The sequence below is a fragment of the Gambusia affinis genome, linkage group LG21, assembly GCF_019740435.1.
Source record: "Gambusia affinis linkage group LG21, SWU_Gaff_1.0, whole genome shotgun sequence".
In the NCBI taxonomy this organism is placed as follows: domain Eukaryota; kingdom Metazoa; phylum Chordata; class Actinopteri; order Cyprinodontiformes; family Poeciliidae; genus Gambusia; species Gambusia affinis.
The window spans coordinates 21,076,780-21,090,269 of NC_057888.1; the positions used below are offsets into that span (position 1 = coordinate 21,076,780).

At 41.4% G+C, this 13,490-nt stretch overlaps 1 protein-coding gene across 5 annotated transcripts in view; it reads left to right on the forward strand.

Annotated features, from left to right (window-relative positions):
* Positions 1–340: 340 nt before the first annotated feature.
* The window catches only part of LOC122824689 (microtubule-associated protein 4), a 96,784-nt gene continuing 83,634 nt past the window's right edge, over positions 341–13,490 (forward strand). For 2 of the 5 annotated variants that reach the window (XM_044105564.1, XM_044105567.1), the window contains exon 1: positions 344–462. Coding sequence is in view for 2 of the 5 variants with exons in the window: in XM_044105562.1 (XP_043961497.1) it covers positions 576–639 (64 nt within the window). In the remaining 3 variants the exon portion in view is untranslated. Of the gene's footprint in view, positions 463–503; positions 640–13,490 lie in introns of those variants that run through there. The other 3 variants (XM_044105562.1, XM_044105563.1, XM_044105568.1) reach the window with 2 other exon arrangements.

Consider the following 13,490-nt stretch of genomic DNA (forward strand, 5'->3'; position numbering starts at 1 on the left):
TGTCTCTGTTTACTGCACTAGATGTAATTCCCTTCAACCCGGTTGACATTCCTGTGTCAGTGCGGGCTTAGGGCGTGTTCTTGGGCAGCGGCCGCTTCCAAAGGCGTTCCTCCCGGCGATTGGACCGGCACCGTGCCGTAGAAGGAGTCAAAGTTCTTCATTGATCGCGCACGGTGTCTGTCAAAGGTCCATTTGGCAAGAAGGAAGAAATGACCTCGGACTCAGGAGCTGTGGCTGGACAGCGGTGTGGTCACTCAGAGTTGAATTGGGACGTGATTGGGTGAAACCAGAGCCAGTCAGTGTACGGGGTTTGTGATTGGAGGCGTAACGTTTCTGGGGCGGGGCGGGCTGAGTCTGCGGGCCTGCAGTATGCGTGCACTCTCCGGGGTGGGCGGATCGTTAGCTGTGACAGCGACGCTTGGAGACTTCCTAACAAAGCTGTCAGAAAACAGACAACTAACGGTGAGTCCGATTCAAATGTACAAACTGGTGTTTTCTCCTCGTGCCTGTGAGCAAGCGCCTTTCGCGGAGTGGGTAGGCCTCGCGCGGACAGCTGGGCTGTTTGCAGCAGTGAAATGACGGTGATTTTGTGCCGTGTGATCTCACAGCATGCATCACAGCGGCCGTGGATGGGTGTAGGTTAGTGCTGCATTCGTGTGCTGCACGGAAACTTTTACTTTCTGACAGGCCCTGAACAAAGATACCGAAGCAGAGGGCGAGCCCCGCCTAGCTAGGTGACTTTTTGTAAAAGTGTCGCTTCTGATAAGGTCTTCACGGTTTTTCTTCCTCTCTCTCTCTGGGTAGGATATAAGCACGTTGGCCGAAATTTCCGACTTCAGTAGAAGCGGCAAAGTGAAGTTAGAGTAGGAAGCAAAGTTGTGCAAGTTAGTAGCCAGTCTATATAAAAAAGAGGGATTCTTTACAGTCTGTGAGGAGGAATTCTGACATAAAAAGTAAAAGTATGTGTGATGTAGCATTGCTGAACAGATACAGCAGTTCCACGTGCGTTCTGTAGTTTGTGCTGTGGTGTCTGAAGAGATGCGTTCACTATTGTCTGAACTGTAATCATTGGCAGCTTTTTGTGCCACACCAGTAGCGGTTCCTGCATGAATGGCGCCGTGGGCAAGCTCCTCCTCCTTCAGCTCACCATGTACATATCTATTCCACAAACAAAGCAATAGAAACTCGTTTTATTACGCTCATTATTGACATTTTACTAAGTAGAAAGATTGTGTCTTATAATGAGTGATATTGATATTCCATTAATATCTCTTTTAGAAAACTTTCCCACTTACAAAGTAGCGATTTCACAAATCAGAAACTGTTTCAAAAATATCTGTGATTGATGTAGAATAAATAAGTGCTGGTTTGACTAGTTTATGTATTGCCCTTTTCACACTTGTGCCAATTTAGGGGTTTTAACATGTTAGCATTAACTGAATGCATAAAAAATAAAAATGTCTCGTGTTCATGTTGCAAGAAATGCTGTCTACTGGTCTATAACCCCAAATGCATCAGACGTGTTGTGCTACTGATGCATTAAAATAACAATGGCGGATTACATGTTCGTGTTTTCGGTACAGAACCTCATTAGTCCAACATGACCTGAAGAAGAAGGTTGACTTTGCACTTTTGTCTTTGTTCGCTGTTCTTTTTGTTTGTTTGTTTGTTGCGTTTACCGCTAACCTCATGTGATCATTTTATGTGCATCTACTACACTCCATGTTTAGTGCCACTTGCAGCTCTGAGGGAGGAGCTAAAATATTTCTGAAAACGCCCCCATGTGGACACGAGTGGTTTTGAAAATGTTTTAGAAAAAAAACGTTCTCGTTCTCTAAATGAGTCAGCTTTCACGCATTTGAACGGGTAAAATTCAGTTCATTCTGATGAAAGATGCTTTCTTTTGAATCAACTCCTGTAATAGTCTTCTTCTGCGTGGAGTGGTAATTAGTGGTGACGCCTACTGTGTGGAAAGGGAACTACGGCGAGTCAGTCAAATATAAAAACATGGAAAGGGTGGATCAAAATGTTTTCTCATTGTTTGGACATAAAATCAAATTCAAAAAGCCATTGTAACTTCATTTCTCTTAGCCTCATAGTTTCTTTTATTTTGGTAGTTATCTGGCTGTTTGACCTTAGTTCTGCCCAGCTTAAAACTGGCCAGTTTCCACCTGCAGGATGGCACCGCTGCACTCATCTACAGGAATTGATCTAAAGAGGAATTACAGCAGAGAGGATTGCCCTCCCTCCCATCCAGATTACTCCCCCAATCCTCCAGCAGCCAGATTACAGCAGAGGAAATAAGAGGTGGGACTGATGCGAGTCTGGGAATTCATTATGGACCCGGTCCAGTCACATCCCTAAATCACTTTGATGCTCGCACTAATGCAACTCCACTGCAGCAATCAGGTTTTTAGGCCTGGCCAGGCTTCCGTTGGTGACAAACCCCAGAGTTACCAGTGAACAGCAGCAGCAGCAGAGTGTTTGTATGAAATCCAAACTGAAAGTGGAAATGAAGCAGCTTGGATTAAAACCTGGTTGTCATTGCTCCCATTTTGAAAGGTTTGCACATCACTATCAGGATTGTACTGCTGTTGATGAACGCTGAAGATGTTTTTGCAGCGGCAGCAGCAAAACCCAGGGTCAGAGTTTTCATGTTGGATTGGAAAGATCAGAACTTTGCCTTTTGGGAAGTTGAGAAAATTCCTGGGAAATATCCAAATGCATAGTGTGTATGTATAGCACTTTCAAAAAATATTCACACTCCTTTAGGTTTTTGTAGGATTCACCTGGGCCAAAGTGGCTTTTAATTTTCTGAATCCATGTGAAACTCCACTAAATTTCCGAATGGATTTAACTTGATGATTCTCCCTGCTTAAGCTGCTGCTTTTCCCACCACTCTTTCTCCTTCCATCTAACCTTTTATATTGAGTGGAGTGTGAAGTATTTTTCAGTGAATGAGCCAATTAGTGTGACACCTGGAGGACCCAATATTGAACATTTTTACTTCTAATTGTCTGAGACACTGATTTATTTTTTTCATTAAACCAAAAACCCACCAGGCCATCAAAATGACAATAAATTGACAAGATAAAGACTTGAAATATTTAACTTGTGTGATGAATCTATACAACATGTTATATTGGTCGCAGTAGCACATGGTGTTGGATGCATCATGATATGGGGACGCTTTGGGATGCAGGCCGATGGAAATATTCTGTAAAAAAGTGTTGGAAATTATAAATCCTTTCAACTCCGCTTCAGTTTCTACCCTGGTTCATGTTGGAAAATCACATCCAGTCCTAATAAACTTCACTTAAATGCGATAAAATCCAACCCAATTCAACTAATTGGATACTAGTTGAATAGTACTATTCAACTAATAACACAGAATCTTGTGTTAATCTTTGTTTTAACATAAGATTCTGTTAAAACTGGTGGATTTTAACAGAATCCACAAGTCATGTGGGATATTTACAGAAGAATTCAGTTTTAATTTTATTTATTTTTTTTGGTGCTGTTTGACTCTTTACGTTTATGAGTCTACGTTCCCGACTCACTCTGCTGCCAACACCAACCAACCGCCTGCTGTGGTTATTATTTTGGCTTCTGTGGAAACGGCTCTGCGTGGCCATGACCAATGCGACATGCAAAGCCAGACTCTGAAGTTTTCCTGTCAGTGTCCTAATTAAAGCAAGCCTGCCTTTGCATAAAGCCTCCTGATAAGGCCCAACACACCCACATCCACCCCAAATCGAGTTAATCTTCAAACAGGTCAGGAGTTTGATGATTCTTTTTGCAAGCCATGAATAAAGGCAAAAATACACGCTTCTTTGCCTAGTGACTTAATGGTGAATTTAGATCCAAAACAGATGTGGATTAAAAAAAAAAAAAAAAAAAAGGAAATTCCTAGCATCTCAACCATTGTGTGAAGCTAAACCAGATCAGGAGAACCAGTTCACCTGCATTCAGCCTGCAAGTGTCACCACGGCAACACCTCCGCGCACGTGTGCCAGCGGCTTACACTGCAGAGATAAATGGCTCATCCTTAATGGGACAAATTAGCCTTAATGCTAGCCTTTGTGTTGGGGAGTAATGAGCCTGTGGGCTTGTCGTGGCTTGTTGTCATGGTGAACTGGTTCCTTAACTCCTGAGAAGCGCTCTGGCTTGTGTTCACACACTCGGCCTCCCGTGCCGAAGAACTGGCAGCTTTTTGGATGTCGTAAAATAAGAGAAGTCCAGAAATGGATACAAAATCCACACAGAAAGTGTTCAAAGAAAAGAGTTCAGTGTGGAACTGAGTGGACCCAGCTCTGTAACTGTGTTACTCATTGGAATCAAAGCAGCAGCTGACATTTGACCCCCCCGCCAAATCTTAGTTAAAGTTTTACTTGGGTTTAGGACTCAGTGTGTGACATAAAAAAATCAGTTTGTTCAAATCAGACTTTCATAATGTAGCAATTGTATTTCCATCTACTTTCTGCGGATTTATTAGTCTTTTTTTTTTTAATCTATTTTTTAGTAAGCAGCCCAGGGCGGACTTGGTGTTCTCTTCCAGGAAGTCCAGAGAAATAAATGAACAAAGCTTTAAAGAGAAGGATGTTAAGATACAGACGTCACGTCTTTGGGTATGATTTGTTGGTCTTCGTCTGACGTGTGTTCCCGCTTTTATGATTTATCGCAACAAAAGAAAATCCAACGTCATCAGGTCCTGATCAGGCCAGAAAAATATAACTAGATATAACTAAAAATAACTTAGATAAATGTTTCATCATGAGGTTAGTTATTTTTACTAAACTAATGATGTATAGGTACGGACGCTAAAGCTAAGAGCCGGTTAGAGTCAGGACCAAGTGGAAGGAGAGTTATTCCATGTTTACATCTGTTGTTTTTCACACTGGGAACTGTGGTAGTTCATAGTGGGAAGATGACCCACAGAGGAACTGCTGTGGAAAATAACTTTTCTTTTTGCTAAATGAAAAAAAAAGACTGTGTAGTCCATGGGTTTCTGTCAGGAGACGGGTTATCTGAGTTTAAAACTAAAGACGGATTTCTGAATGAAAATATTTTCTGGAGCACAGCAACTGGTTGTCAGGTTCATAAAACTGAGTCTTTAGGAGGGAAGTAAGACTGGTAGGAAGGGGAGTCTAATGAGGAAAGGAGTGAGGAAGTATTTAAACAAATAATAAGGTTCCCAGAGTTACTTTAGAGAGATTCTGAATTGTTCCCCAGCTGTGGAATGTCATTGTACTGACCTGAAGTAACCCCGCCCTCCTTAAGGTCGCAGGCTTCCTGTCGTCTGCAGGTTCATGCTGCTTTCAGGGTCGTCCTCGCCGCAGCAGGATGTTCCCTTCAAGGGCAGCAGGAGGCTTCCTCCCGGTCTCTGTCTAGGAACTGGGAAGCTCAGGAAATCCACCATTGATTAGTTTCCCAGAGGGCAGCTCAGTCTGACAAGGACTGCTCCCCTCCTCACTGAATCAGCAGAATCAGAATCGCTACTAGCGACTCAGAAACCTAAAGCAGATAAAACCTGTTTGTTTGTTACTCAGTTTTTCTGTGGTGTGCTCGTTTAGATATTAGTAGGGCTGCACTGATCGCCGATGTCACGCAGAAAACTGCAATCAGTGCAGTCCTAGTTACAAGGTATTATCCTGCACTTATAAGTGTCCTGTTTAACAATCTGTATTTAGACAATCAACTGATCGCTCAGAAACAACTTTTGGACTTCAGGAAGCCCACAGCGGGTCTGTTATCTATCCAGACTTTTCAGTCTTGTCACTGGTGATAAACTGGGTCCAGTTTGATCGGAGCTCTTTGACTGTCATTTAATTAGAGAGGCTGTGTGGACCGGAGCTCGGCTCAGGAACGGTGTATCTGATCGGAGCTGATCAGCATGCTGCAGCAATGTGGCAAATAGCTCTGGTTTAGACGCTCATGTTCCATTACTGGGATCTTTGGAGAGTCACTAAAATATGAAGCTGTTTTTTTCTGTCTTTTATACCGAAACAGGATTATTATCAATAAAACGTGCTGAGATAATTCTGTTTGTTTGCTACATTTGATTGATATTTAACTGCTAGGGTTGTCAATGTTTCTGTTGTTTTTAGTATCTCTGTGGGTTTCTCCAGTGACAAGTTCACAACACAGAAACAGCACAGGAGTATAGAAAATGATTCAAACGTGGGTTAGAACCAGAAGTGCTACAGTTGTTAACCATATTCCGGATTTGTTTGTGTGTCAACTTTCTTTCCTTCCACTCAACCTTCCATGGATATGTTTTATACAACCAGTATTTAAAGCGTTTAGTCTGTAGTCTCTCTGTCGGAGCTTCGTAGTGGACCGCATGTTGATTCAGTCCATGTTGATAGATTGGGGAGGAGTAGAGTTTGGTTTCTCACTATGTCCCTTACAATCAGATGTGAAGGGAACCGATCTAATTACATCAGGCTCTGTTACTGTTTTTCTGTTTTAACTGCCCTCATTTTCTTCACGAAGGAGACAAGGTTCACTAATCACTCGGTCTGGTTTCACTTCTGTTCTTTCAGCCAATAGTTGATCACTATTGATCCTGTCGTCAGGCTGGAAGCCGTAAGAGTTTGAATGCACAATTAAAGGAGTGGTTGCTTGGAGAATCCCCCACTTTGACAAACACAACTGTTATCTGATGTGTGACATCACTTTACCTCTGACAGACCGTCTGACCTTTGACACTCATATTGACATTTTTTTTATTTGGGGACGAGTGTGAAATAAAGTAATATAACTAGAAAATTCCTGAAGAAATTTAACTGGGGCCTGCCAAAGTGTGCCCGTCGGTTTGGACCCAGCGTTGTGATGCTAACAATTTGCATCAATGCTAAAGAAAGCTGCAATGTAATCAATAGCATGTGGAGAATCACAAGAATGTTAAGTAAGCTGGACATGCAACATTCAGTATGATAATAAGTGTATTAGCTAAAATGAGCAAATATGCTAATATAAGCATAAATACTTTCAGTAGCATGTGGGGTATCATTAGAATGTTTACTGTCATTTACTTACTCCATTAAGTATACTAAACATGGCTAATAAGTCTGAAAAATAGAAAATAGCTTATTTAAGCTAAAAGGCTAATGCTAATGAACTGCCTTGCTGTGCAACGCAGTTCCCTAAGCTCGGATAAACAGATAATGCAGAATGATATCATTGCACCGCCGTGATATGCTTAAGGGCATATTGAGGCTTTTATTTTGAAATTTGCAGTAAGCTTCATATTAAATGCCCACACTAATCCAGTGTCTAAGAGTGCTTTGGATAAACCAATCACGTCAAGCAAAAATGAGCAATTACATGATGTAAAAATTCCCAAGGCTTTTATTTTGAAATTTTTAAGCTTCATTTGAAAGGGTCAAAGTCATCCCATGTGTAACAGTCATTGGATTAAATCAGTCATATAACGCTCAAAAAAGCAATGACCTGATGTAAAAATTTTCAAGGGCTTTTATTTTGAAATTTTCAGTAAGCTTCATTTCAAAGGGCTAGACTCATCCCATGTGTAACAGTGACAGGGTTAAATTAGTTATATACAGCCCATAGCAGCAAGTTTTTCTAAAGGCCAGCTCAGTCCTCCTCTGTTTTAACTGAACTAGTAGTTCGAACTACAGTGATGCGTATTTGTAGTCCTCAGCAGCTCTCCCTGCTCTGGGTTCCGTTGCCATGGTAAATAATCCTCTCTGCCAGCTGTGAGTGAGACATCCAGGGGGAGACAATTCTCTGTTTGAGCCAGCCAGTTTGACTAAAAAAAGCATTGCAAACAACTGTTTCCCGTTCGGGAACCGTAATACATATTCGAAAACCGTTTGAAGCGTATGAGACGGCTATTTGTCGTCTCACATAGTCCCGCCATTCATATCTCTACCTCACTCACAGTATTAACAGCGATGAGATAAAAAAAAGTGTGTGCCAAGGTCTGAAATTTTTCAGAAATACATGGAAGTGAATCAGTGAGATCTGTCTGCTACCCTGGCGCATGACTTTGCTCTGAAGCACCTGGAGAAAACTGTAAGCGCTAGATAATTTTTGAAAACATTTGACCGGAGCAGGCAGCGTATCAATGTCATGACCAAGTTTGATACCAATCATGCAATATTTGTGGCGTGAGGCGAGTTAAAAAATGATTTGGGGTCAAAATGTAAATGCTCTGACTCTCACTCTAGCGGGCTGACCTTCACACTCTGATTTTTCCAAAAATCAAAAACTTTGGGTTGCTTAGAAAGAAGTTGTGAACAAACCATAATACATATTGACGTGCTGTCTTCACTTTAAAAGAGATCACGGACGTATCTACAAAATGAAGTTTGAATGGCGTTTCTACATAAAGTTATGACGACACAGAAAATCCTCAAAAATAGGGTATTTTCAGGATTTACTGGTTGCCTCGTCCCCTTGACGACGAGACTTGCACCTGGTGAGCTCGTTAGTGATTTTGGGGTCGTGTTTTTGTTTTTTAGTAGCCATGGTAACTCCAAATCCCACCAAAAGTAATAGCTCCCCTCCCGGGATCGAGCCGCACGTTTTGATACCACTTTTGTGGGTGGGCTCGCAGCGGTACGAGCCGCATTAATGTCCGCGGAAGAAGAAGTTAAGAACTAGAAAATTCCTGAAGAAATTTAACTGGGGCCTGCCAAAGTGTGCCCGTCGGTTTGGACCCAGCGTTGTGATGCTAAGAATTAGCATCAATGCTAAAGAAAGCTGCAATGTAATCAATAGCATGTGGAGAATCACAAGAATGTTAAGTAAGCTGGACATGCAACATTCAGTATGATAAAGTAAGTGTATTAGCTAAAATGAGCAAATATGCTAATGTAAGCATAAATACTTTCAGTAGCATGTGGGGTATCATTAGAATGTTTACTGTCATTTACTTACTCCATTAAGTATACTAAACATGGCTAATAAGTCTGAAAAATAGAAAATAGCTTATTTAAGCTAAAAAGCTAATGCTAATCAACTGCCTTGCTGCGCCAAGCAGTTCCCTAACCTCGGATAAACAGATAATGCAGAATGATATCACTTTTATTTTGAAATTTGCAGTAAGCTTCATATTAAATGCCCACACTAATCCAATGTGTAAGAGTGCTTTGGATAAACCAGTCACATAAAGCCAAAAAGAGCAATTACATGATGTAAAAATTCCCAAGGCTTTTATTTTGAAATTTTTGTTAAGCTTCATTTGAAAGGGTCAAAGTCATCCCATGTGTAACAGTCATTGGATTAAATCAGTCATATAACGCTCAAAAAAGCAATGACCTGATGTAAAAATTTTCAAGGGCTTTTATTTTGAAATTTTCAGTAAGCTTCATTTCAAAGGGCTAGACTCATCCCATGTGTAACAGTGACAGGGTTAAATTAGTTATATACAGCCCATAGCAGCAAGTTTTTCTAAAGGCCAGCTCAGTCCTCCTCTGTTTTAACTGAACTAGTAGTTCGAACTACAGTGATGCGTGTTGTAGTCCTCAGCAGCTCTCCCTGCTCTGGGTTCCGTTGCCATGGTAAATAATCCTCTCTGCCAGCTGTGAGTGAGACATCCAGGGGAGACAATTCTCTGTTTGAGCCAGCCAGTTTGACTAAAAAAGCATTGCAAAAACTGTTTCCGTTGAACCGTAATACATATTCGAAAACCGTTTGAAGCATATGAGAGGGCTATTTGTCGTCTCACATAGTCCCGCCATTCATATCTCTACCTCACTCACAGTATTAACAGCGATGAGATAAAAAAAGTGTGTGCCAAGGTCTGAAATTTTTCAGAAATACATGGAAGTGAATCAGTGAGATCTGTCTGCTACCCTGGCGCATGACTTTGCTCTGAAGCACCTGGAGAGAAAACTGTAAGCGCTAGATAATTTTTGAAAACATTTGACCGGAGCAGGCACGCGTATCAATGTCATGACCAAGTTTGATACCAATCATGCAATATTTGTGAGCGTGAGGGCGAGTTAAAAAATGATTTGGGGTCAAAATGTCGCTCTGACTCTCACTCTAGCGGAGCGGCCTTCACACTCTGATTTTTCCAAAAATCAAAAACTTTGGGTCGCTTAGAAAGAAGTTGTGGACAAACCATAATACATATTGACGTGCTGTCTTCACTTTAAAAGAGATCACGGACGTATCTACAAAATGAAGTTTGAATGGCGTTTCTACATGAAGTTATGACGACACAGAAAATCCTCAAAAATAGGGTATTTTTAAGATTTAGAGGTTGCTTCGTCCCCTTGACGACGAGATTTCACCTGGTGAGCTCGTTAGTGATTTTGGGGTCGTTTTTTGCTTTTTACGTCGCCATGGTAACTCCAAATCCCACCAGAAGTAATAGCACACCTCCCGGGATCGAGCCGCACGTTTTGATACCACTTTTGTGGGTGGGCTCGCAGCGGTACGAGCCGCATTCCGGGTGACGGAAGAATAATAAATAATAATACTTAAAGAGACATTCTATTGGGTGTAGAACAATAGGTGCCTGCCATGCAATGCATGGAGGCAGTGACTGACTTGCTTCGCAAGTCAGTCACTGCTCTCCTTATGCATTGCTATGGGCAGGCCCCAATAATGTCAGGAATAGGGTTGTTGCAGAAAACTTGACAGGTGTGGCGCTAATGCATCGGTGTTGTTTGACCCATCTCTAGTGAATGGTCTGTAACGATTTTGTGTCTTTGAATAATTCATTTTTCTAGTACCTATTATATCAAGATATCAGTTATTTTGACTCCCCTGCTAAAGGACTGCCTTTAAGTTTGTTGCCTATCATTTGGTCAGTTCTCTGAACATGCCTGACCCTCTCATTAATGTGCGTGGGTTAACACTTTATGTGTTTGCATTAGGTGGATGGGAGGAGTTGGGGGTGAGATTTCATGTCAGCAGCTGATTGAATTGTGATTGTGAATGGAATGATGGAGGGATGCGGAGAGGAAGGATGGGTCGGTACAGAGTGAACCATCCGCTGTAATCCCCTGTGGCAGCAGCAGCTGGACCCGTGTGGCAGCAGCCAGGCTTTACCGCTGTCAATCAGCCTGCAGGGAATTACACAACAGGACAGACACCAGGACGTCACACACAGGGATGTATAGGTAGGCTTATGGATGCTTTAAACATCAATGGAGACATCATATGCATAAAAGCAAATAAAAAAAATAAAAAAATTCTCATATCTGCTCACGAATAGCCAAAATCCACAAATACTTGATAAACCCACTTAAAAACATGAGGTATTTTAAATACCTCATATACCTTGATGTCCTGTACAGTGGAACCACAGCTGCAGAGGGTATCTCATGTCTCCAATACATCCAATCAGTGCCAAGGGGAAAAGAAATGACACTCCTGGATTGGCTGCTTTGCAATATTGTGTTAAGTAGCATTACACCAAGGTATTTCAGCTTCCTAAGCTGCGTTTTCTTTAAATATTTTAGATATGCTGTATGAAAATAAACTAATGGGCAAACTTTCCTTGAATAGTTTGCAATTATGTTCCAATGGAAACTGTGAACTGTAGGGGGTCATTTATCCAAATTCTTTTATGATTGACTAGTTAACATCATACAGTTAGTCTACCTATAACAAGTTTCTGCTGAAACCTGGGTTTCTCCTACGACTTCAAATCTTTCTCCTTTATTAGAACTCACAAACATTTGTCCCCTTCAGACTGTTCACTTCAAAATGCAAACAGCTGATTTGAAAATGAGTAAGGTAGAATAGTTACTGTTCTAAAGCAGAAATCTGCAGTTGTGTTCAAATAGTCCAGTTTCTGATTGAATCAAATAGAAATCTTGTTTTAAGGAAGCAGAAGTGTCTAAAGCTTTTCCTGACAAAGTTCTGTTTTGCAGACATAAATGTGGTCTTTGTTGCGATGCTGCTGGTCGTTATGAATCATTAACACACCACAGTTCACCAATGTCCCCCAATTAATAAATCAAATGCACCCTTCGGCAGTAGAGTATGCATGTCTCTGTCAGAGCTGTGGTCTTTATTTATTGGTAGCAAGATGTCACTGACGGATTTAGAAACTAATGGAAGCCAGATCTAATGGCTGCACAATCCTTGTGGGAGGATCTCTGTTTGGATTTGTTCTTTTTGAAGACTTTAGTTCATATGTATGTTTATATTGGTATGTCATCTGGTTTTAGATCCTGTGCTGCTAGAAGGATTATTCTTTTGCCACTTTCCTACCAGACAGTTGTTAGGAAGTGTAACCATAGCAACAGGTTTTTTTTTTTGTTGTTGTCGTTTTTGTATTAGCAGCACATGATTAGCATCCCCAAAGCTCAAATAAAAAATACGCTCAAATAACTTTCTAAACCACACGTCCAGATGGATTTAAGATTTAACGAGGTGGATTAGCAGAGCAACATCTTCAGTGTTAGAGGTTTCTTCAGATTCGTTGAAAGACTGACTGCTACCAGAGATCCTTCTCGTTTCAGTATGAATAAAGTATTCATAGTTGAAATGCGTGGGATTTCTGTTGGTATAAAGTTAGCTTAAGGGGTTTTCTGTCAATAGTTGCATGTCTTTTTAGAAAATTGGGCTATTTTAATAAAGAAATCCATTCTGGATATTTGCAGGCTAAACATTTCTGCTCTGAGGAGGCATAGGAGGAGTGGGTGGAGGGGTCAGTCACAGTTCAGACATGTCTGTGATAAACGCAAGACTGAAGGGAGTGAACCATCCACCGTCAGCTCTCTGTTATCGCTCAGTCCTTTGTAAGGCATGCTTTGCCTTTTTTATTCCCTCATATTCACTGGAAACATAATCTTGCAAAGCCTTTGGATTCATATCTGTCAGTTGAATCTTGTATCTCCGTAAAACACAACGATCAGATGACTTTTAGGGGAATTTTACAAAGGCTGGGACTTTGGTTCGCTAATACAGATCCACCTGGTTGAAGATCTCTACTAGCATTAGCATCAGCTCTAAAAGCAGTCTTCTCCTAATCAATCACTGCTCTTTGCATCATGTATAATGCATGCCCTTTAGCCAGAACCCATTTAGTAATTTATCACACTGAAGGGAGCAGTGTTCATGTATCATGGATGTGTGGTTTTTCAACTTCAAATATTTTTTTTTGTATGGAGTTTGGTGTTGTTGTGGCAGACCAGTCTGCTGCGTTCACCATGCAAGAGTGTGTCCACTACTGTCTGTTTTGGGATTAGAGTTTGACCTCAGTGTGTGAGTGTGTGTTCGTGCTGCTTTGCATTCCATCGCAATGTGTACAGCCTCACATTTGCAACAATAGGGCAAAGAAATGCTCAGTGTGTGTGTAGGCGAGAAAACAAGGACTTACAGGGAGTCCATTCATGTTGATGTTCAGTGTGTGTGTGTGTATGAGAGAGAAAGAGAGAGGCACGGTGTGGCATATGGGCAACATTACCTGTCTCTCTCTCAACCTCTAATGGGCTCCAACAAGTGCTGAATTATAAAAACTTCAAGTCCTGAGAGGCTTGAGTAATTCTGTTACACCA